The 22,689-nt window shown below is 32.5% G+C and overlaps 1 protein-coding gene across 2 annotated transcripts in view; it reads left to right on the forward strand.

The window, feature by feature from the left end:
- LOC118188083 (corticotropin-releasing hormone receptor 1-like) overlaps positions 1 to 22,689 on the forward strand; it is a 568,128-nt gene that overhangs the window by 539,639 nt on the left and 5,800 nt on the right. For both annotated transcript variants that reach the window (XM_085817427.1, XM_085817428.1), the window contains one exon: positions 8,206 to 8,450. In XM_085817427.1, coding sequence (XP_085673553.1) covers positions 8,206 to 8,450 — 245 coding nt within the window. The remainder of the gene's footprint in view (positions 1 to 8,205; positions 8,451 to 22,689) is intronic.

A 22,689-nucleotide genomic window follows, 5' to 3' on the forward strand; every position in this document is an offset into this window, starting at 1 on the left:
TTGAACAACATATTCCACCACACCAAACATGTGCACCTGAAAGACATATTTTTTAAATTCCGAATGTGTTTTATTATTAGCCAAGAAGGGGTATTTATTTGGCATTTTGCGTCGAAAACTTTAAAATTCTGAATCAGTTTGCATATTGTTGCCACCAATTATTATCGCCCTGTATTATATTTAAAGAAATTAAATAACGAAGAATCTGCGTAAACATATGTATGTTTCTCGCATTGTGATAAAGCAACGGTACCTAGAGCCATCCAATTCTGAATAACTTATGTCTCCACCCGAATATGGGCCTCTGGAAGCCCAAATTTGGAATTTAGAAGTTGTTTTATTATTTTTTTAATATGTTATAAAGTATTTATGAGTTTTGAATTAAGAAACTCAACAATTTCAAACTGAACACTATACGAAAAAAAAATTATCTCCAGCGCTCGAGACTATGTATCGGGAATTCTAAAAATACATTCTTTTTAAATTATTTTGCGATACTGCTGTTGAAGTGAATTTAATGGTTTGAGTGACACAAAACGTTAAAAAAAGGTCCCTTTGGGTTTAACATAAAATCTGAAGGCTTTCAATTTTGTTTTATTTCATATTTTGTAAAACTTTAATGAATTTTTGATTAACAAATTTAAGATCTAAAAGAGAAAAATAGCAATACTATTCGAAATAAAACATTTTTATCTCCAGCTAGCGAGACTGTTCATATTTAAAAACATTCAAGTTATTTATCTTTCAGGTTTCATAAGAAAACCAGTCTCTATGAAAGCAATGTGTTGCCGCGACTGGAAATAAAACATTTTTACCTTCCACGCACCAGCATGTTGCCATTGAGTTAAAAACTAAGATACTTTCAGGTTTTAACTAGAAGGTTACTGAGTAATAAACTAAGCAATTTAATACCAATTAACACAACACTTAAGAATATTGTTTCATACTCTTTAATCGGGTGTACTCCAACTGCGCTAATGAAAATCCCCCCCCCCCGGTTCGAGCTACAGTCCAACTGCGCCAATCAAAATTTCTTCCCCTCTGCTGCCTACAGGGTTACACTTTAAGATTTCGAAGCCAATCGTAGCCAAGAGGAAAATAAAAATAAATAAATAGAATTACATATTACAAGAACAAGTAAAAAATATCTAACAAGCAAGCTAATTACTTGAATAACAGTAATAAATGCGAGAGCTAACAAAGAAAATAAAAGGTATTGGTAAACATGCATATTAGCATTACAAACATCTTTCATTTATGATAATAATATCATAAATAAAATAATTATAAAGCATACAAATTATATTTTTAATAAATTACATCAATAATAGTCAAGATGTCTGAACTAGACTGGAAAATTTAATAGAGTGCAAACAATTATTCCATATCAAAGTGTGTTAAAGTGTGCTAGAAATAATTTTCGTTAATTAAAACAATCATGTAAATGTTTGCAGAAATTAATAGTTAAATTTAAAAAAAAAATCATAGCATGAAATCTATAATAACAACATTACTATGCGTTTGGACCACTGACGTATAAATTGTAAATAAATTGAAATTATTATGCTAAGAAAGTTTTTCTAAAATTTATCGAGAAGAAAAGAATTAAATAAACAGTACTGATTGATTAATATAATCAATCAGGCCTCTCAGTAAATATAAGCTTATTTTTTTAACCAAAAACTAAAAATTGGGATGCAAAAGTTTGTGTAATATACTTGGAAATATCTGAACATATAATTAATTAGAAACATACATTTAAATTAATAACAAGCTAATTAACATTAACATTAAGCTTAATTTCATTCAATCTAAAACAAGCAATCGATCAGGAGCTCCGCATAAGTGAAGTTTTAATGCTATTTTACGTAGATTTGCGTATAAAATAAAAGTTGCACTTGTGAAACAAGTGAATAATGTACTGATAGGCAACAGAAATTAAAATACGGTGGTTAAAAATATAACTACTTGTCAGAAGGTATGCAAAGTTGCCATGGCTAGAGAAATTGAATGATTATAGAAAACTCATTAAAGTTAAGCGCTACAGTGTGATAAGAAAATTCTGGAATAAACATGTTAAGAAAATTAAAGGGAGAAATAATCCTTAATTTATTGATATCCATATAAACTCTATGCTTTTGGGAAAATGTTAAATATAATTTGCACCGAGGTATCAATCACCGAAACCGAGTTAATTTCTTTCCTTATTTTTTCTTATTAGAGGGATTTGTAAAAAGATATGCTAAGGTAAAAGTGAAAATTTTTGCAATATTTTTAAAGAATAAATTTAAAAATTATTTTTATTTAATGAACTGAAATTTTTACGATACATTTTTACACAGTAAATAAGTACAAAAAAAAAAAAAAAAAAAAAAAAAAAGCTGGGAGATTTATATGATTAGAAATTCGGGTCGAACTACTAATGTTTAGTGACTTTTCCGCTTGATCATAAGACCTTTTGAAATTAGGCTGAACAATATATTAAGGAAAATAGAAGATACAGCACAGATAAGAACAAAAGTGGGCTGAATTAGAGATTTACATGTTTGGTGAATGAGTTAAACTTACCTGTATGCCATTTTGAAATATTAGGAATGTAGCATAAAAGCATCAGTGAAGAAGGCAACGGCAATCTAAATCATTGTAATCTAAATGTATATCATTATGAGTATCTGCTATTAATTTCAATACTGCTGAAAAATTATAAATGAATTAAATTATAAATCACATGAACGCGTTGCATTATAAATTACAACAGCTAGAAATATTATTAGCGTGATTTAGCGACCATCTTTGTTAACAAATAATTTCAAATAATTAATTTTACAAATAATTCAGCCTGAAACTAGGTTGGAAAATAAGCTACATGCTGAAGATTAAGCTTTGCCAAGGTGTTAGAAACATCTTCTGTTAACTAGAGTTTTGATGCAAGAATATGTAAAAAATATCATTTAAATATAAATTGACATAAATATAATACAAAGTATATAAATTCGACATACATGAAAACTTGAGTACAGTGCAACAATATGTGAAAAAGAAATGGATTAAAAGGGAACTGAAAATCACAGGATATGAATATAAGGGAGTTTATTTATTTATTTATTGTTAATTATGAAAATTCTGCTGACGTTCATAATTATTAATTTATTAATTAAATGTGTATTAGAAATTAAATGTATGCCAAAGTATATCAGGTGGAAAACAGAATAAATATTTAAACTTTTCTAGTGTTAAAATATGGAATTTGTAACAAAGTTAAATAACCTTAAAACAACTCCAATAATTAAAAATGGAAAGCTCAATACGGGAATATATTGCAATAATATTAGTGTGAATTTAGAACGACTTAAGAAGTCCAATTTTTAGATTTAATAAAGATAATTTTTATAATTAATTTAGAACTGTTTACCTAAAATGGTAAATTTGAAAGTTAAAACCATTCTGCTATCTAAGAAGATTTGTTAATATTTATCTAGACAAGAAAATTATTTAAGGTGAGCTACAAATGCGATATTTGATACGTTGATTATGTATCAGTTTTGTGTATGTCTATCAATTTTACTATTCAAAACTGATATATATATATATATATATATATATCAATTTTACTATTCAAAACTGATATATATATATATATATATATATATATATATATATCAGCGACTAAAATCTACAACTTGGATAGTTTTTAATTCTTACAGAGAATAAAAAAGATCTGGCTCATCATTCCTTTAAGCATCATAAAACTTTAAAACGAGTGTAAAAGAAATTTACTTTTAGCACACGTCAGACTTTAAATTAATATTAATTTTACATGCACAATTTTTACAATATTGATAAACGAAAATAAAGGCTTGCAGTCTCAATAGAATGTCCCATTAATGGCGATAAACGACTTTTTGTAGCACCCAATCTTCTTGGAAAGAAATGGGGGACAGGAAACGTAGCGCAGTTTGTGGATTAGAAAAGAGGGGGACGGAGATTTTCGATCAAATTTGGCGCAGTTCGTACCCTACCCTTTAATCTGACTGATTTAAATTAACATGCATTAAAATCATGAAATGTCTAATTAAAACTAATTAGAATCTCTTACTATTGACAACTAATTGTCTAATTAGAATATTATGAAATTGCACTAGCTGGACCCATTAAAATCATTATACACTTCTTTATTTTATGATAAATATTTTCAACATGTGGCCACACGAACGGTTAATTTTTAAAGAAGTAATATATCAAATATAAAAATATGTATGGCAACCTCTAACACTATCGAGAATTCCAAAGATATGCTGTTTTTAAATAGTTTGTGATTTTGCTTCAGTTGAATTTATGCGGCGTAATTGCAAACAAACATGATATTTAAGAAATAAAGCTAACACACAAAAAGTTAATAATAAAAAGACGAAAAACATTATAGCCATCTTTCTAAGAAAACTCAATTGATATGATGAACTGAGAAAAGACTGAAAATAATATAAAAATATATGCCAAGACATAGCATTGTATCGAGGATTGTAACCCTATGCTGCAATGTAATTTTAAAAATTTTGCAATTTTGTTGTTGAACTGTGTGTGGCGAAGAAAATGATGCTTAATAATAAACCTGAAAAGAATTGAGAATTTTCTTAACCAATATAATTTATGCAGCGACTTTGTGCCACCACCTCTGTTTTTCCTAATGAAAATCTTTGTAATATTAAAAGTGAACTTTTACCTTTTGGATGTTTCCACAGTCAATTTAAGCAAAAACTATTACGCACCATGCCAGTAAAGGTCATTTTTATTGGCCACTACTAGAGCCGGAAGCGGAGGTCACTTTTTATTTGGAGGTGCCTAATAGGTGGACCACCGTTACTTCATATGAAGGGACAGAGAATTTACATACGTGCCTTGTCTTCTCCGAGATTCAAACTTGGCTTCTTCGGTGCCGCAGTCAGGGTCACTAATCACTCTCTCATCTGGGCGTTACGCTAACTGATGTCTGACAGCTTAATTTTGATTTAGCATATTGAACGAATTTTTTCTTCCAACATCCTTCTTAGACCAACAAATCTGTTATTATTTACAGTAACATATATTCCTAGCAATAATGCATGTAAATATAAGACCTATCAGATTTAATTAATAATATTATAGCTTAATTTTCTTAAATTATTATTTATATGACATTGTTTATTTTCATCAGGTTTCATTGTCCGGTGAAACCCATAGTATTTATATTTTCAATATCATATATCCGGAACAGTTTTATATGTAACTTCTAAATTTGAAAGGATATTAACTGTAATATGATAGCTTACTCACCCCTGCCCTCCAAAAATAAAAAAATATAAATTCCATATTTAAACTTTTAAAACTCAGAAATTAACACATTTTTGTTTCAGAAGTACTTAACTTATTGCTATACCAAACATGAAATTTAGTCAATTTAATTCTAAGTCAGGTGTTGGAGCTGATTTGGAGTCAATTTTTATTGTGTCCTGGGAATCAAAGTCTAGAATCAATTTAGCAAAAACTGACTTCTCTGAGCCGGAAGGAAAACAGGAAATACCGAAAAGAAGATAATTGAGAATAGCCCTACATTTGTATTTTGGGAAATTCTCCCAAATTCCTCGCTATCTATTCTAGTAACGGAAACTTTAATTTCAAGTTAGGCTTTGAATAAGGCAGAAGCAGAAAAGGTAACGTAACTCGAAAATTCACTCTCTGCATCTACCAAGGATTCCCTTAGGGTAAGTGTGAAATAAACGGTAAATTGCAGCTTCGTACAGAAAGCACGGAGTTAGTTAAATAAATACAGAAAAGAACCTTCCACGCATTACATACGTAACAAAAGGTTATAAACTCATTAAAAGTTCGTTCCATCTTATTCTCAGCTTGGAAATATATTATTTGTTTTCTAAACTTTTAAGTGATTTTCATCATAAAACAATATGTGTTTAATGCAATTAAGGAAAGCTTTCTATGAAATGTTATTGAACATAAAGAGATTAATGTATTTTATTTTGACATTGCCAAACTGTCAGAAATTACAATAATGTTTAGTTTATGTTCTCCACTTGATCTCAAACAGAAATCAGTACCAACGTAGTTAAAAAACATACAGGGTTAGGCATAAGATTTGATGGGTTTTCTGACAGCGTTTTGAAAAATGAACTGAAGTATATAGAGTATTGATAGAGAGAGGGTTTAATAGTTAATGTATACTTAAAATTTCGCATGAAAACTTCATATAGTGTTCAGTAGCAAAGAGCGACTACGGATTGGTAAATTTTAAATGTTAATTTCTTATTTTTGCTCTAGGGTAAAGAAATTAGGGTAGCCTACATTTTAGATTTGACGTTGAGATCGTTGTTCGAACAGTCGGCTTCAGTGTTACCAAAGCGCAAAATCATGTAGCTGAGAGATGTCGTTTGACAACTATTCGTTTAACTTTGTAGTGCATGTATAACAACCGCCCACTGAAACCAAAAGTGGGCATCAAGCATTTGCTGCCAATCAAGTGCTTCTGTGTGACTGTAGTGGTATCATATAAAATAACTGAAACGCCAGCGCTTGGTGTGGTATATGTTATAAAGTATTTCTCCCGCCTACTTAGCATGCCTTTGTGGTGTAATGGTCAGCACACTCGGCGGGTATTCGAGAGGTCCAGGTTGGAATCCTGAGGTGGGCATTGGTCATTTTTCACGTCTCTCAGCATCAAAATTCCTCTACAATGCTAACCACATTGTTTGTGCATTTGTCTGCATTGTCCTCAGTGAATGCAGTTATACAGGAATGATAACAAATGGAATAAATACTACCTTTTGTTTGCAGTTTTCAAGTAATTTCCTTCTTTAGTAGTTTCTCATAATATGTATGACGTAAATAAAAATTATTATTCTCGTTCTAAAAGTACAGGATGCGAGTACAAAAGGCCATTAATAGATAAAGTACTTCCAAAATGATTTAAAAAACTATTTATCAGACCAGTATATGAGTAAATTCAGCACTTCGGAATGAATATCTTCCTCACACACATACTTTTGAATATTCGGATAATGATATGCATGAAGGAAATAATACATAAATTTCAGCACATCAATGACCTTTTACACTAAAACCTGTAATTTGGAAAAACGAGTCAACATTTATATTCTTTTCTTAAATCAGAATGAATTTTAGCAAAGTTTTGCCTACTTATCATAGCAGAGAACATGTTAATATTTCGATTCCTAACCGAGGAGGCATCACCAGTTGGTCGAATGTTTAAGACCACTAAATGGTAGTAGTTCGCTCTAGGTGCGAAGTTAGGTGAATGGGCTGGCTGCATATGTGGCTTTTGAGATTTTTCCTATGTGTAACTCAATTTGAGTCAGTTTTCTTAGAAGTCCTCCATGAAGGCATCCTTCCTCATAGCCTGAAAGCTCTCATGTGATTTGCTATATTTCAGTAACCAATCACTCTAATCAAAGATTAACTAAACTAGTACTGTGACGGCTTTGTTTACGAAACTTTCACTTTTGTGTTAATTCTAATGCAGCCAATATCTTAAAGCAATTTTTTAAAATATGAAATCTAAATAAATTTCATCTCCTGTTCCTCTTTCTAGCGAAGTTCTCACTATCCATCAACTATTTGCCACAAAAACCTTACGTCAGATACTTATGATACCATTTAATAAAAGATAGCAGCAATATACAAGCGCTAAAAAGGTGAGTATCATTTTGCCTACGTTGAGTTTTTTTCCGATATGTGCTTCGATTTTATGAGGTCCGCCGGAATTAGGTCCTCTGGGTAGTATCATGATCAGCATCTTTGTAGCCTTTCTGAGGACTTTTGACTGATGATCCACCCTCTGCCTGATATGGGGGTTGCATGCAGCTAGTATCGGTCCCTGTAGAGCTTCACATATTGACAGTATAAAGCTTAGAAACTTATTTTGCCTTTATTCGAAGGCATCTTTTCTGTATTTTTCATACTCTGAATAATATGCCATAAATGAACAAACCTATTAGAATTTTCTTAATTGTGATTGTTAATAAATGCATTATTGATATATTTTGTAGTTTCACGTCTAATTACCATTTTTATTACAGATTGTCGAAACTAAAAACCTTTTTATCTCAGATTGCTCTAAAATAAAATAGTATAACATTGTCCGATGGAAGTGCATGAATCGACCAGTTCAATTGCATTTGGTGTTTTGTTCGTTCTTAGGTACAGACGGTTCTTCGCAAGGCGTACGTACGAGCCGCCCTGCGCCGCAACCCTAACCATCGGTACACTTGGAAATGTCGTACTACTAGAGCTTCTCAGACCAGCACCTATGTCTCCAATTGCGATACATCTGTCACGGACACTGCTCTCGTACGTTCTGGTTCGAGCCCCAGAACAGTGTACCTTATGCGGGAGCTACGACAGTACGATAAGGGAGGACTGAGGAAGTACGGTGGCGTGAGAAGGTATGTTCCGCCTATAATTTTGTTTGATATCCGCATGTTAAAAATTTTATTCTTGTCTGCTGAAGAAAAGTTGCTTCTTATTTTTTATTATTAGCGTATACAAAAATAGGAAATTAAATGATAAATGAGTTTGACTGGCAATCCATAGAAGAGAAGGATAATTTTAAATTCTGTAACATTCCGTTTTCTGTTACAGTTACTTATCATGAAAAATTTGGTACCACGGATTAGCTCTTAATGCAATATCGGTAAAATATATTTTTAATAAATTATCACACTTTATGAGTCACGAAGCAATAGTTTTATGAAAGGATATGACCATTTCATAATTTTTAAAACTTTTTTTGTTTAAGCTTAAAGATTTTGATAGCTGAAGAAGAAATTCATTGCGAATGATATCTGTCGATTATACTAGCTATAATCAATAGTATTTGACAATAGTATAAATGGAACGAGTCTTAAAACTCATTGTAAGATTCGACTGAACGAAACTCCGCCAGTTTGTGGTAAGTGGAGCTAATGTGCGAGCTAAAACGATACTCGTAAGGATAGTTTTGTTAGAGTTTGGGAAGAGAGTTGTATGGCGAGAAGGGGGACAGTTATAATCTGCCGGAGTTTTTACCTATGCTTTTGTATGTTATGCGAGTCGTAAATAAAAACGTGCCTGTGAAATTAACAGTTATCTTGAGTTTTGGGCATATAATTGTCTTCCAGAGAGAAGAGAAACACGACAAGGTAAAACTTTTGCTTTTGATGTAGAAGGACCTGTGCCTATTTGCCTTCTATTTACATAGATTTTCGTGCAGATAAACACATCGTACGGTCAAATTATCGTAAGCTGAAAATTTAATTCATTTATCTAACACAACAGCAGATCATAGCCTAATTCAACTTTATTTTAAATACTTTTCTCAATAAGCTACAGTTGAATAAATCATTTAACACGCATGTGCCTTTAAAGTAAAATATTAAATATCTCGTAAAATTAGCAAAACAACAACCTTATATAGATTTAGTGAAGATCTTAACCGATTTCGAGGGCATTCAGGTACGACTAAACAGGTACTCTTCATCGAGAGCAAAGAAATCTCCAAGTCTGAAAAGCACTGGGCACAGCGGTCGTATTTGCATCCTATTTCAGTAAAGCGAACGAGAAGTTAAAGCCATCTGTCGACAAAAGTAGAAATGAAATTGAAACGTTATTAGAATTTTAAGTGTTAGGAAGGACTGGTTTGGACTTAAAAGTTATAACTTGTAGAGACATTAGGATATTTTGGAGGCCGGAGAGATGTAAAATAGCAACGCCTTCGACAGGAATACGCCGTCTGGAATACCGGCCTAGCGTGCAGAACCACGACACCACAAAGGCACGCTAGGACAGTGGGATTGCTAATTTTATATTTCACTCTGGTGCATTTTTCTTCAGTTTTGATTGAATATTTCGTTTAATTTGCTGAAAAAATTGAAGCAATTCATAACGACAGCGATGGAGCTGTACACTCCGACGTTAATTTCTCCCTCACCCCCGCTAACTGTAATTGGACTTGATCCCAAAAGAAGGAGAAACATTCTCTCCTTGTATGACTCAATTCTCGGGTTATGCAATGGACAGTAAACAACGCTTTATATCATCGCTAGATATTTTTTTCTTCTAATAACCTAATAAATATGTTATTTTGTGTGTGCTAATAATGAACGTGTTCCTTACATCCGCAGCTTGGATTACCCTTTATTAAGGTAAGAACTTTAATTCTGTTTTATTCATCTGCTCGTCTCGATTTAGCGAAGTTGTAATAGTAAACAAAAATGAACCACGCACACCTTCAGCAATAGATTACGAGTCCGAGCGTATGTTTACTTCAACTAAACGCATGAAATATATCGAGATAAGCTATCAAGGATAATAAATACAAACAGAAAAGATACTTTGCCATAAATTACCGCTGTATAATCCGAAAAAGAAAAAGCCAAGCCTGTCTTCAAGTTCGAAACAAAGCTGCATAGTTGTATACTGCGCATTTGAAAAACAGAAGCAGATATGGCTACTAGCTGCGAAAATAAATATTCGATCATGAAACTAAACAATAACAACTGTCAAGTATGGAAATACAAATTTGAAATGATCCTGAAAAAGGAAATTTTATGGGATTTAATCGCTGATGATACACCAAAAGAAATAAGCGCCGAATGGACAAAACGAGATGAAGAAGCACAAGTTACCATTAGTTTACTCGTAAAAGACAACCAAATCGTACACATAAGAAATAAAACGACAGCTAAAGAGATATGGAATGAAATAAAGAAAATATATAAGAGAAAGAATCTTTCCAGTAAACTTTACCTTCTTCGAAATCTGTACACGTTAAAAATAGGAAACGAATGCAAGCTCGAAGAACACGTGAACAAAATGCTCGAAATCGTAGACGAACTGCCAGGAATCGGTGAAGAAATAAAGGACAGACACATTTCAGCGCTCTTACTAAGCGGCTTACAAAACAGCTACGAAAATTTTATTACAGCTTTAGAAGCACGCGCAGAAGAAGAACAAACGTCGGAATACGTAAAAACGAAACTCATCGACGAATGCCTGGGAAGAAAAGAAGGCACGAGAAGAGAAGAAACAACTGCCTTCAAAACGAATTTTAACACAAAATTCAAGCATTTCAATCAACGGAAATGCAATTATTGCAAAAAATTAGGACACTTAGAAAAGGAATGCAGATTCTAAAATAACTACAAAGAAAAAGACAAAAACGAAAGTAACTCATTTTTCAAGAATGAAAAGCAAACTAATAAAGGAAATAATTGAAATAAATAGAAAACGAAAGTTGCTGTAAACGAGGTTAAACATGAAGATGAAAACGAAAGTAAGATTCTTGAGAAGACTGAGAATTACATGTTTGAAGTCACCAGAGAAAGAAAATTTGAAAACTCAAACTGGTCAATTAACTCAGGAGCTACTTGTCATATGAGCGATAATATAAACCTTTTCACAAAATTAGATAGAAGCAAAATTGAGCAAATAACAATTGCTAACGGCACGCAGATGAAGTCCAAAGGTATCGGGAAGGATACTTATACTGTACAGACGAGGAAGATAGCGAAATAGAAGTGAGACTCGTAGATGTTCTGTGCGTTTCTGACCTAGAAGGAGGATTGATATCCGTACGAAAAATTACAAAGAAAGGATTTATAGTTGAATTTCAAGAAGATATTTGCAGAATAAAGAAGAAAATAAAACCATAGGAATTGCTAAAGCAGAAGGAAATTTATATACCATAATTGAGTCGCAAAGAAGAAAATCCAAAATTGCAGCTGCAGAAAGAAGTGAAAATAGCGCAGATCTTTGGCATAGAAGACTAGGACACAGAAATTATGAAGCAATCAAGAGGCTAAAGAACGATGACCTGGCAACCGGTATAAGGATTGACGGAGAAGCCAAAAAGGAAAGAGAATGCGAATGCTGTATCAGAAGCATAATAATTGAATTGCCGTATCACAAGCTAAACAACTATAGAGCAAAATCAGTTCTAAACTTGATACATTCAGATATTTGTGGGCCAATCGGTACAACATCACTAGGAGGAAAGAAATACTTCATAACATTCATCGACGACCATCCGAGATACACAATGATCTATCTGCTGGCTACAAAAGATGAAGCTATCTCCAAATTAAAACAATTTGTAACCATGACGAAGAACCAAAGAAGAAGCCAAAAGTCTTAAGAACAGACAATGGAGGAGAATATACAAGCAAAGAGATTGAAGAATATCTAAAGGAAGAGGGAATCGAACATCAAACCTCCGTAGCATATTCACCGAAGCAGAACGGTAGAGCAAAAAGAAAAAATAGATACTTAATGGAAATAACAAGATGCCTGCTACTCGATTCAGGACTCAAAAGAGGGTTTTGGTGTGAAGCCGTAAAGGCAGGAGACAGGAGACCATCAACAGAGTAACTGCACCATCATTACGCCTTTCAGCTTTTGTGCTCTATTGATGGAAACTGTCTACCATCCGCTATCAGCGGTATTTATTTGAAATAAAATTTTACAAAGTTACAATGGTTGTGCAAATATACATATGACATACAGAGACATATTATATAGGTCTTGTGGTGTTTACATAGATGGCAATGTTTACAATAAAGCTCACAACATAAATATTTAGAGAATTGTTACATAAGTTGAAAATTTATGTTTACTGATTTTTATATATTAATTTTGAAGAATAACCAAATTATATAATATAAAATGTCATTATACATTTTAAGAGAGTCTAGAAATAAATGAGTAGTTTGTAGCTGTAGAGATAAGTAAAAGGTAAACAGTCCTTGAGAATATAAGTAGGTCTTGAATAAAAGAAGAAAACAGTCCTTGAGTTGTAGTCTTTAAATTAAAAATATTTGAGTAGAAATTCATCGAAGTCAAGATAATTGACATATAAACACGTACAATGATAAATACAAAAAGATTAGAGAGGATGTAATATAGGAATTTAGATTTTCTATAATAATAATTTCAGAAAAAGCATGATGAGATCATATTACACGAAATTTTGAAGAAGGATGAATCCTTAGTAGACCGAAATTCCCAAGTGGGAGGGAGTGTGCTATTTAAGTATTTACGGTGCTTTGATGAGATTGTCACAATTTAAAAAGAGATAAATAATAAGTGACTGTAATTTTTTACGAAGTATATTGCTTTTCTTGATTTTCTTGAACCAAAGTGGAGCAGATGTTGAATTATAAGGTTTCAGATGAAATTTCACAATGAAACAAATAATGGTCTATTGTTCCATCGTGTCCACAAATACATTGGCTTGAAGAATGTAATCCAAATATATGCAGATAGAAAGGAAATGGACCATGATCTGTGAGTAGAATTGTGATTGCACGTTCAGTAGATATTAGATTTCTGGAAGGAGTTGGAATAAATAAAAAGGTGCGTCTGCCTGTCGTATCAGAGATCCATTTTTCTTTCCAAAGAGTTTTGAGATTGTCTTCTAGTTGGTTATTCAAATATGATAGAAGATATGGTAGAAAATGTTGAGGAAGTGATGAATTATTTGCTGCATATTTTGCCAATTGGTCTGCCATTTCATTGTCAGTTGTACCTGAGTGAGCTTTTGTCCAGTTAAATTTTGGTCTGAGATTAAGTGTAAACAGAGATAGTAGGTGATGTATGCGACGTACAATTGGTAATCTGCTATGGCCAATTATTGCAAAGATGCTGGATGCACTGTCAGTAATTATGATACTTGTTAATGAAGTATTTTGTGCATACTTTTGTAAGAACGATTGTAAATTATTTAATTGTTATTAGACAAAATATCTATTGAGAAAATGGCAACAGGTAATTTCTGGATGTCGTTCTATTTATAATTTAAAAAATATACTTTCAGATGATGTACACTTCAAATGTTTAACTGTACGATGCAGTAAGTACGATTGTTATGTTATGTACGTTTACGAATACGTTACGTATAGGTTATTAAGATTTATCTTCAAATAAATGTTTGTCTTTTACAACCATTTTACGAGTGATTAATTTAACTACAAAAGGAAGTTAACATAAATCAGAAGTGGGATTATTCTGAAACCTAAGCCTAAAGCTACAAGAATTTGCTATTACGTAAATAAATTGAAAAGAATTTGAATTTCAAGGTATGTGCATTAATTGATGTAACATAATCATTATAAAATTTAATTTTGTTATTTTTTTTATCATTTTGGAAAGAGAGTTTATTATTTTCATTTCTTTAAATTTTTAAATATATTTAGAACGTCAAACAAACTTATAAAATACCAATAATTGTGTTCTACTAAGTTGTCTAATTGGAAGTTAATAATAATAGCATATATATATAATTTGCATTTAAATCAGTACGAAAATGTCTATTTTCGGTAAGGCAAAGAAATGCGATTTAAGAATATTAGCTGAAGAATTGGGAGAAGATGTAAATGAGAGTCATAAAATGAGCGATTTGAAAAAGATAATTTTGGTTAGCAAAAAGTACGATGAAGAATGCGCCAAAGAATGGTTAAACATTATAATAAATGAAAGAATGGAAAAAGAAGAAACTGAAGAACGAAAACGTCAAGAAGAAATTGAAGAACGTAGACGAAAAGAAGAATATGAGGAACGAAAACGAAAGTATGAAATGGAATTTAAACTGCAAAAACTACGTATTGAAGCAGAAAGTAGATCTACAAATTCTGACACCAATGAAAATGCTAGTGGTACGCACATGAATCCAAAGTTAGAGCTTCAGCGTTTGATGCAAAAATTTAAACCTGACGAGAATGATATCAGTTTATATTTAATCATGTTTGAACGTTTGGCTAAACAAGTTGAAATACCAGAAAATACATGGGTTACTCATTTGTTTGGCTTATTGCCGTATGATATTGCTCAGTTAATCGCCAGAGAAACCGATGAGATTGCAAACGATTATAAAGAAGTTAAAAGGATCTTATTAAAACGGTACAAGATGACACCTGAAAAATTTCGCCAAAAATTTTTTACGCACAATAAGAGTGTGGGAAACACATGGAAGAATTTTGCGTATGAGTTAAGAATTTCTTTTAATGAATGGATAAGCGGAATTAAAGTAGATACTTTTGAGAAACTTAGCGACCTTATTGCAGCGGATCAGATAAAACGTAAAGTGTCTCCAGAAGAAAAAGATCATTTTATTCACATATGGTTTGAATTGATTTCACCAATTGATTTAGTTGAAAAACTAGATGATTATGATACCTTGAAGTCAACTTTCAACAATAAACAACCGCGTAAAGAAGGGTCTTACGACAAACGAAACTCCTTTAAAGATGGTCCAGTTGGTACAATCAACGAAAAGAAAAAACTCTACGGTATCACACATAATGAAAAAGGTGAACCAAAGTGCTTCAGCTGTAATAATTTTGGACACATCTCAAGGGACTGTCCGCTGCCCAAACCAGTAGTAACATGCCGAAAATGTAATAAAACAGGTCATAAAGCTAAAAATTGTGTTACTAAAGCTGAAAATAATTATTCAAATGATAAAAATTATTCTGTTGAGCAAGTTGGCGAAAATATAGAAGAGAGCAATTCATATTTGAAGAAAGCAAAACTGAATAATTCTGAAGAAGTACAGGCTTTAATTGATACGGGGAGTTCTTGTTGTCTCGTAAGGACTTCAGTTGCTCAGAAACTTAAAGTGAAACCAGAACCTGCTATGAATGAATTGTACGGTTTTGGAAATCAAAGGGTGCCTGCAGTGACCTCCATAGGAATGATTAAAGCCGATATTGAAGTTGATAATGTAAAAGGCCAAAGCATAAATATATACCTTGTACCTGATAATGCACAGCCAGTTGATCTAATCATCGGACGGACATGGCTTGATCTACATCATATCGCTTATGTCAGAATAGGAAAAAGATTTCAATTCGGGTATAGGGAAGATGAACTATTTACTAACCTCCAAATTGATGAAAAAATAAATCGAGTCTGCCTTAAAGCTCTTGAGAAAAATGAATTAGAGAAAAATACGATCAGTCTTGTCAGTTCTCAAACAGATTCTGTAGATAATGGATTAATTATGATAGAAAATCCTTCCAAAGGTATAGGCTGTTTATTCGAAATTAGAAATGGCGAAACTTGTATACCAGTGATTAACGTTGGCGATAGAAGTGTTAGGCTCCAAAAAGATCAATGCGTTGGGAGAGCAGAAGAAGTTGAACTATGTTTAAATACTGAAATTTCTGAATTGAGCTCGAACTTAGCAAAAACGGAAAATATTAGCAACATAAAAGTTCCTGTAAGTTTAAGCCAAGTTAAAATTGGCTCGGATCTCGAAGTTGATCACCAACAAGAGTTATTGTGTCTTCTGAATGAATACAGAGATTGCTTGCACTAAATATTTCAGAACTAGGGTGCACAGATCTCCTAAAAATTGACATTAAAGAAATCGAAGGTTCAAAGCCAGTATGTATGAAGCCTTATAGAACAAATGCCTCTGAAAGAGCTGCAATCAAAGAAATAGTTCAAGAATGGAAAGAAAATGGAATTATAACAGAAACACGATCCCCATTTGCTAGTCCTGTCATACTGGTAAAGACCGGTGAATACAGATTAGTTGTTGATTACAGACGTCTCAATAGTCAAACTATAAAGGATAAATTTCCCCTGCCTAAAATAGATGATTTATTAGAACAATTGCATAAGTGTAGTCTGTTTACAACGCTAGATTTAGCACACGGATATTTACAGATTCCATTAACTGAAAGTGTAAAATTGAAAACTGCTTTTGTAACACCGGATGAAAGTGGACAGTTTGAAAGAATGATTTTTGGCTTGACTAACGCTCCTGCGGAATTTCAACGATTGATGTATCATGCATTATCCTCATTATGTAATAAAGAAGTGTTGTGCTATCTTGACGATATACTTGTTCCAGCAAGGACTTGGGAAGAAATGATTCAGAAATTAATTAAAGTATTCGAAGCACTACGTGCAGCTAAACTAAGCCTGAAGTTACCGAAATGTGAATTTGCCAAACAAGAAATAGAATATTTAGGCTTTATAATAAATAAAAACGGAATAAACCCGGGATCAAGAAAAGTTGAAGTAATATCAAAATTCCCAGAACCTGAAAACCTTCATGAAGTTCGACGATTTCTTGGTTTAACAAGTTTTTTTAGAAGGTTTATTCCAAATTATGCCATTAAAGCTGGACCATTGACTCAACTAACTAAGAAAAATCAAACATTCAGATGGGAAGAATGGCAGCGGAATTCTTTTACAATGTTGAAAAATGAACTGACGAATCAACCAATTTTAGCTTTGTACAACCCTAATGCTCAAACAGAAGTCCATACTGATGCATGCTCAGAGGGTATTGCTGGCATGTTACTTCAACTCGGAAGTGACGGCAAATGGCATCTTGTCTACTGCGTGAGCAAAAAGACAACGGAAGCTGAAAAGAATTATCACTCGAGTAAACTTGAGCTAATGGCAATTGTCTGGACTCTAGATAGGCTTCGACAATTCTTACTCGGAATTGAATTTACGGTAGTTACCGACTGTCAAGCATTAGTTTATATGAATGCAAAGAAATCTAGCAATCCCCAAATTGCTCGTTGGAGTATCCTTATTCAAGAATATAATTTTGAAATACGCCACAAACCAGGAATTAAAATGTCTCATATCGATGCAATCAGTAAAGCTCCGGTTATTAATTCGTCAGACACCATGCATTCTTTGATAGAAGATAATTTAGATGTTTGTCTGACCTTAAATTTAGACGAACAAATTCTTATGATACAGCATGCAGATGAAAAGTTAAGAGAATTAATAACAATTTTCAAGAAAGACCCAAGTGAAAGAACCAAAGAAGAAAATCAAAATATAGAAAATTATATTTTGAAAAGGAATAGACTGTTCCGTATTGTGGAGGATGGAGAAAAGAAGTTATTATACGTCGTAACTAAAAGCATGAGAAAAAGCATAGCTGTGAAGTTTCATGACTTTATGGGACATTTTGCTGTTGATAGGACTGTCTCAAAAATCAAAGAACTGTACTGGTTTCCTGCTATGAAGAGATATGTTCGTCGACATATATCAATGTGTTTCGAATGCCTCATCAACAAAAATCCCGGTGGAAAAAAACGGTCTTCTGCATCCTATACCCCCAGGGCGCAGACCTTTTGCAACAATACACATTGATAATCTTGGACCTTTCATCAAAAGTTCTAAAAGAAACAAGGAATTGTTAGTCGTCATTGATAATATGACCAGATTCGTTCGATTGTATGCTGTGAAAAACACATCTTCAAAGAACATACTGAAATCATTGATGAGTTTCATAGAAGAATTTGGATTACCAGATCGTATAATATCAGATCGAGGTTCTTGTTTTACTTCAAAGGAATTTCAAAATTTTTGCAAGGAAAAAAGAATTTTTCATACATTAAATTCAACCTCCCACCCACAAGGGAATGGCATGGTCGAGAGATCGAACAGAACAATTTTATCAACAATAGTAACATCAATGAAAAGTAAAGATCAAAAGGATTGGGACAAAACAATTAAAGATGTTGAGAGAAACTTGAATAACACAATCAATAAAACTATTGGGAAAACACCATTTGAAATACTTCATGGATATGTACCACGATTTCAAGATGGAGTTTTGAGATTACTTGCTGATGAAGAAGCAGAAGTTTGGAAGGAACCGGAAAAGCTACAAAAAGAAGCTAGAGAAAGGATAGTTAGAGAACAAGGAAAAATGAAAACTTATTATGACAAGAAGAAATCGGGATCTCTATCATTTGAGCAAGGAGAAATAGTAGTAGTTAAAAGAAATTCAAAATCTACACCAGGAGAACCAACCAAAACTCAACCTAAGTATCGTGGTCCAATGGTTGTGACAGAAGTACTTCCGGGCGACACTTATAGAATATCACAACTAGAAGAAGCCTGCGATGGTCGCTTTTATGCATCAACTGCTCATGTAAGTCAACTAAAATCTTGGGAAAATGCAGAAGCAAATGATGATGATGACAATGACGATGATGACGATAATGACAAAGACGATGATGAACTTAAAAGGTCCAAGCGAACAGTGCGCAAACCATTGCGCTACAGAGACTTCGTATAGGATTTATATAATTTTTTGGAAATTATATTTCATTTTTTTCCTACCTATTATTATATTTTTGTTGTTGTTTATTTGTCGTTTTAATGCATGATAAGATTTGGTTCAATTGAGGACAATTGAAAAGTCAGGATGGTCGAATGTAAGAACGATTGTAAATTATTTAATTGTTATTAGACAAAATATCTATTGAGAAAATGGCAACAGCTAATTTCTGGATGTCGTTCTATTTATAATTTAAAAAAATATACTTTCAGATGATGTACGCTTCAAATGTTTAACGGTACGATGCAGTAAGTACGTTTGTTATGTTATGTACGTTTACGAATACGTTACGTATAGGTTATTAAGATTTATCTTCAAATAAATGTTTGTCTTTTACAACCATTTTACGAGTGATTAATTTAACTACAAAAGGAAGTTAACACTTTATTGCCTGTTCTATTGCAAAAGTTCAAGTGCAAAAGTTCTGCTTGGAAGACGGTATTATTTTGATAAAGACGAAAATAACTTTGTTTTAATATATTATTATTTTGGAATACACAGTATGCACTGACAACGCCTGAATCTGATTTAAATCCATCAGTATAAATTTGAAGCTTGAAATTATAAATTGATGAAGTTACAATTAAAGATTTTGTAAAAAATTGAGAAGGTTTTATATACAAATTGTGTTCTAGAAGTTCATAATTGTTTGGAGAGGAGAGGTTATTGTTAAATGAGCTTGTAATACGTAATCTTGAGACTTGGACTTTTGTGGCTTCTTTTTTGATTGAAAGATTGATGGGTGGTATGCCAATGATGATTTGATGTGCATTTGTAGGAGTAGTTCTGCATGCTTTCGATATTAATAATAGAAATGGTCTTTGAGCGGATTGTAAGTGTTGTTGAGCGTGGAAGTTTAAGTTATTACCCCAGGCAGAGGCTCCATGAAGAAGTATTTTTTCAGTTACTGTAGAGTACCATATTTTTTGGAATAGTGCATTGATGCCCCAAGTACTTGAACAAAGAGTGCGTAGTGAATTGGAGAGTACAAGCGTTTTATTTTTTAAGTATTTGATATGTTGATGCCACGACAGATGATTGTCTATTACTATGCCAAGATACGTTAAGCTTTTCTCAAATTTTATTTTATTTTGAGATAATTTTATAATAGGATTTCTTATATTTCTTGCTGAAGATCCTGTTTTTGGTATATACAGAGCTCTGCACTTTTCTACTGAAATTTTGAGTTGATATTGTTTAGCCCAATTGTTGAAGATAACTAATGAATTATTAGAATTTTCTTCTATTATTTTTCGATTATTGTCTCAGACTATAAGAAGAAAGTCATGGGCATAGGCCTGTGCATGAATATGAGGAATATGATCAAATGGGAATAATATGGAATTGGCAATTAAGTTCCAAAGGATTGGTCCCAGGCATGAGCCTTGTGGACAGCCCTTAGTAATTTTAAAGTTTATTATACCACTATTTGAAGTATATTGTAGATTTCTATTATGTAGGTAGTCTTCTATTAATCGTATAATACCTTAAGGGCAGTCAATTGACTTAAGGATGTTGATTATATCTTTCCATCTTTTTGAGTCGAAAGCACATTGAATATCCAATGAAATTATTACTGAGTGCCGTTTTTGATTTTTATTGAATTGGATAACCTCTAAGAGTTTCTGAAAAGCGTGATCAATTGATTTATTTGGGATGAATCCATATTGGTTTTCGTGGATAATTCTATTTTTATGTAAATGGTAAGAACGTCTTGATAATATTTTTTCTAGTAATTTTCCAAGGGAGGAAAGGAGATAGATTGGTCTATAAGATAAAGGATTGTTCATTGGTTTATTCTTTTTGAGAAATAAAATTATTTCTGCATTTTTTAGAATTGTAGGAAAGGTATTGAATTTCCAACATGCTGTAATAAATGATTTGATGATAATTTTATTTGAGTAAAAAATTTGTTTTAAAATGATACTGTATATTCCGTCTGGACCTGGAGCCTTTTTATCATTTAATTTTTTTATGGTAAAGTCTATGTCATCCAAGTTTGGAATATTTTCTCTATTATAAATTGCATTATCTTCACTATTTGCATAATATGGATCTTCTTCTTGTGGAAATAGATCTGAAATGATTTTGAGAGCGACGTCTGCAGAAGAACTTGCGCCAGGAAAGCTGTACATTGATAATGTAGGTGGATTAGATAATTTATTACATGCCATTTTAAAGGCAGATTCATAAAGATTAGATGTATTACTGCAGAAAGTTTTCCAGTTTGTAATTTTAGCTTGTCTGATATTTCTTTTGTAAAGAGCTCTAGCTTTTTGAAATTAGATTTTGTAGTAACTTCTTTCTTCATCATCCAGACAAGATTTAAACCTCCTGCGAAGGCCTCTTACTTTACTACGTTCCGCACTTAAATTAGAATTCCACCAATTTAATTTAAGTTTATTAGAAATTGATCTTTTTTTTATAAGTGGAGTTACATATGTTTTGAATAATATTAATGAAGTATTCAACAGAATTGTTGATATCATCTTTTGAAGAAGCAGAATTAAATGACGAGATGATACTTTTTGAGTGATTTCGTAATATTGTTTTGAATTGGCAATGGCCTCCATATTGTGTCTTAAATTTATGTTTAATTGTATAAGTAATATTTGCATGTAGACAAAAGGTAATGAAGCGTTGGTCACTTAATGATTCTTGCTGGGAAACAGTCCAGTAGTTAATCAGAGCTGCAATGTTAGAAGATGCTAGAGTGAGATCTATCCATCCTTGCCCAAATGGTGTAAAGAAGGTTGGAGGACTATTGCAGTTATTTAAGATTGCGATATTGTTTTCATGGATATATTCCAAAAGAAGTAGGCCTCTATTGTTTTCATTAGGTGCTCCCCAGACTTGACTTTGTGCGTTAAAGTCATCTGCTATTATGTGATGAGAATGAGCAGGCAGATGAATTGTATCTAATTCCTGAAATATGTCTTGTAGAGCGATGGAAGGAGGAGCATAAACAGAGGTACAGTTAAGTGGGAATTTATTATTTTCTATTTTGATTGTTACTGTGTGGAGAGTAATATGCGCAGGAATTGGGTTTAATGGTCCATTGTATATTATTGTGGACTTTTTGGAGTAAGAAAGAATAGAGAATAGGCCAGTAGGAATTTCTAATTTTTGGTTTCGAAGGATGTAAGGTTCTTGTGCAAAAATTATTTGTATATTCTCTTCTTTGACATATTGTAGAGCATACGAGAGTGTGATTTTTGATCTTTGCAGATTTATTTCTAGCATTTTGATGTCCTTGAAGGATTCCGTTGATAAGTGATTTTTGATTTAATTTTTTCAACTTCCAGTTGATAGGAAGGACATTTGACGTCGTTTGCGCTATGGAATATATCAAAATTTATATGTAGATGGTTATTATTTACCTGGCAATTAATACATCTAGGGTTTAAATCCTGGCACTGGGTAACATGGTGGCATTCACCACAAAACATGCAATGGGTCCAGTTTGAGCAATATTTGTAGTTGTGATTAAAAATCCTGACAATTAGTGCAGCGTCTAATCCCATAGTTTTCCGTGATACGGATGAATT

Source organism: Stegodyphus dumicola, chromosome 5 (genome assembly GCF_044657685.1).
Source record: "Stegodyphus dumicola isolate Sdum_Otavi_A_Nest chromosome 5, ASM4465768v1".
NCBI classification, from domain to species: domain Eukaryota; kingdom Metazoa; phylum Arthropoda; class Arachnida; order Araneae; family Eresidae; genus Stegodyphus; species Stegodyphus dumicola.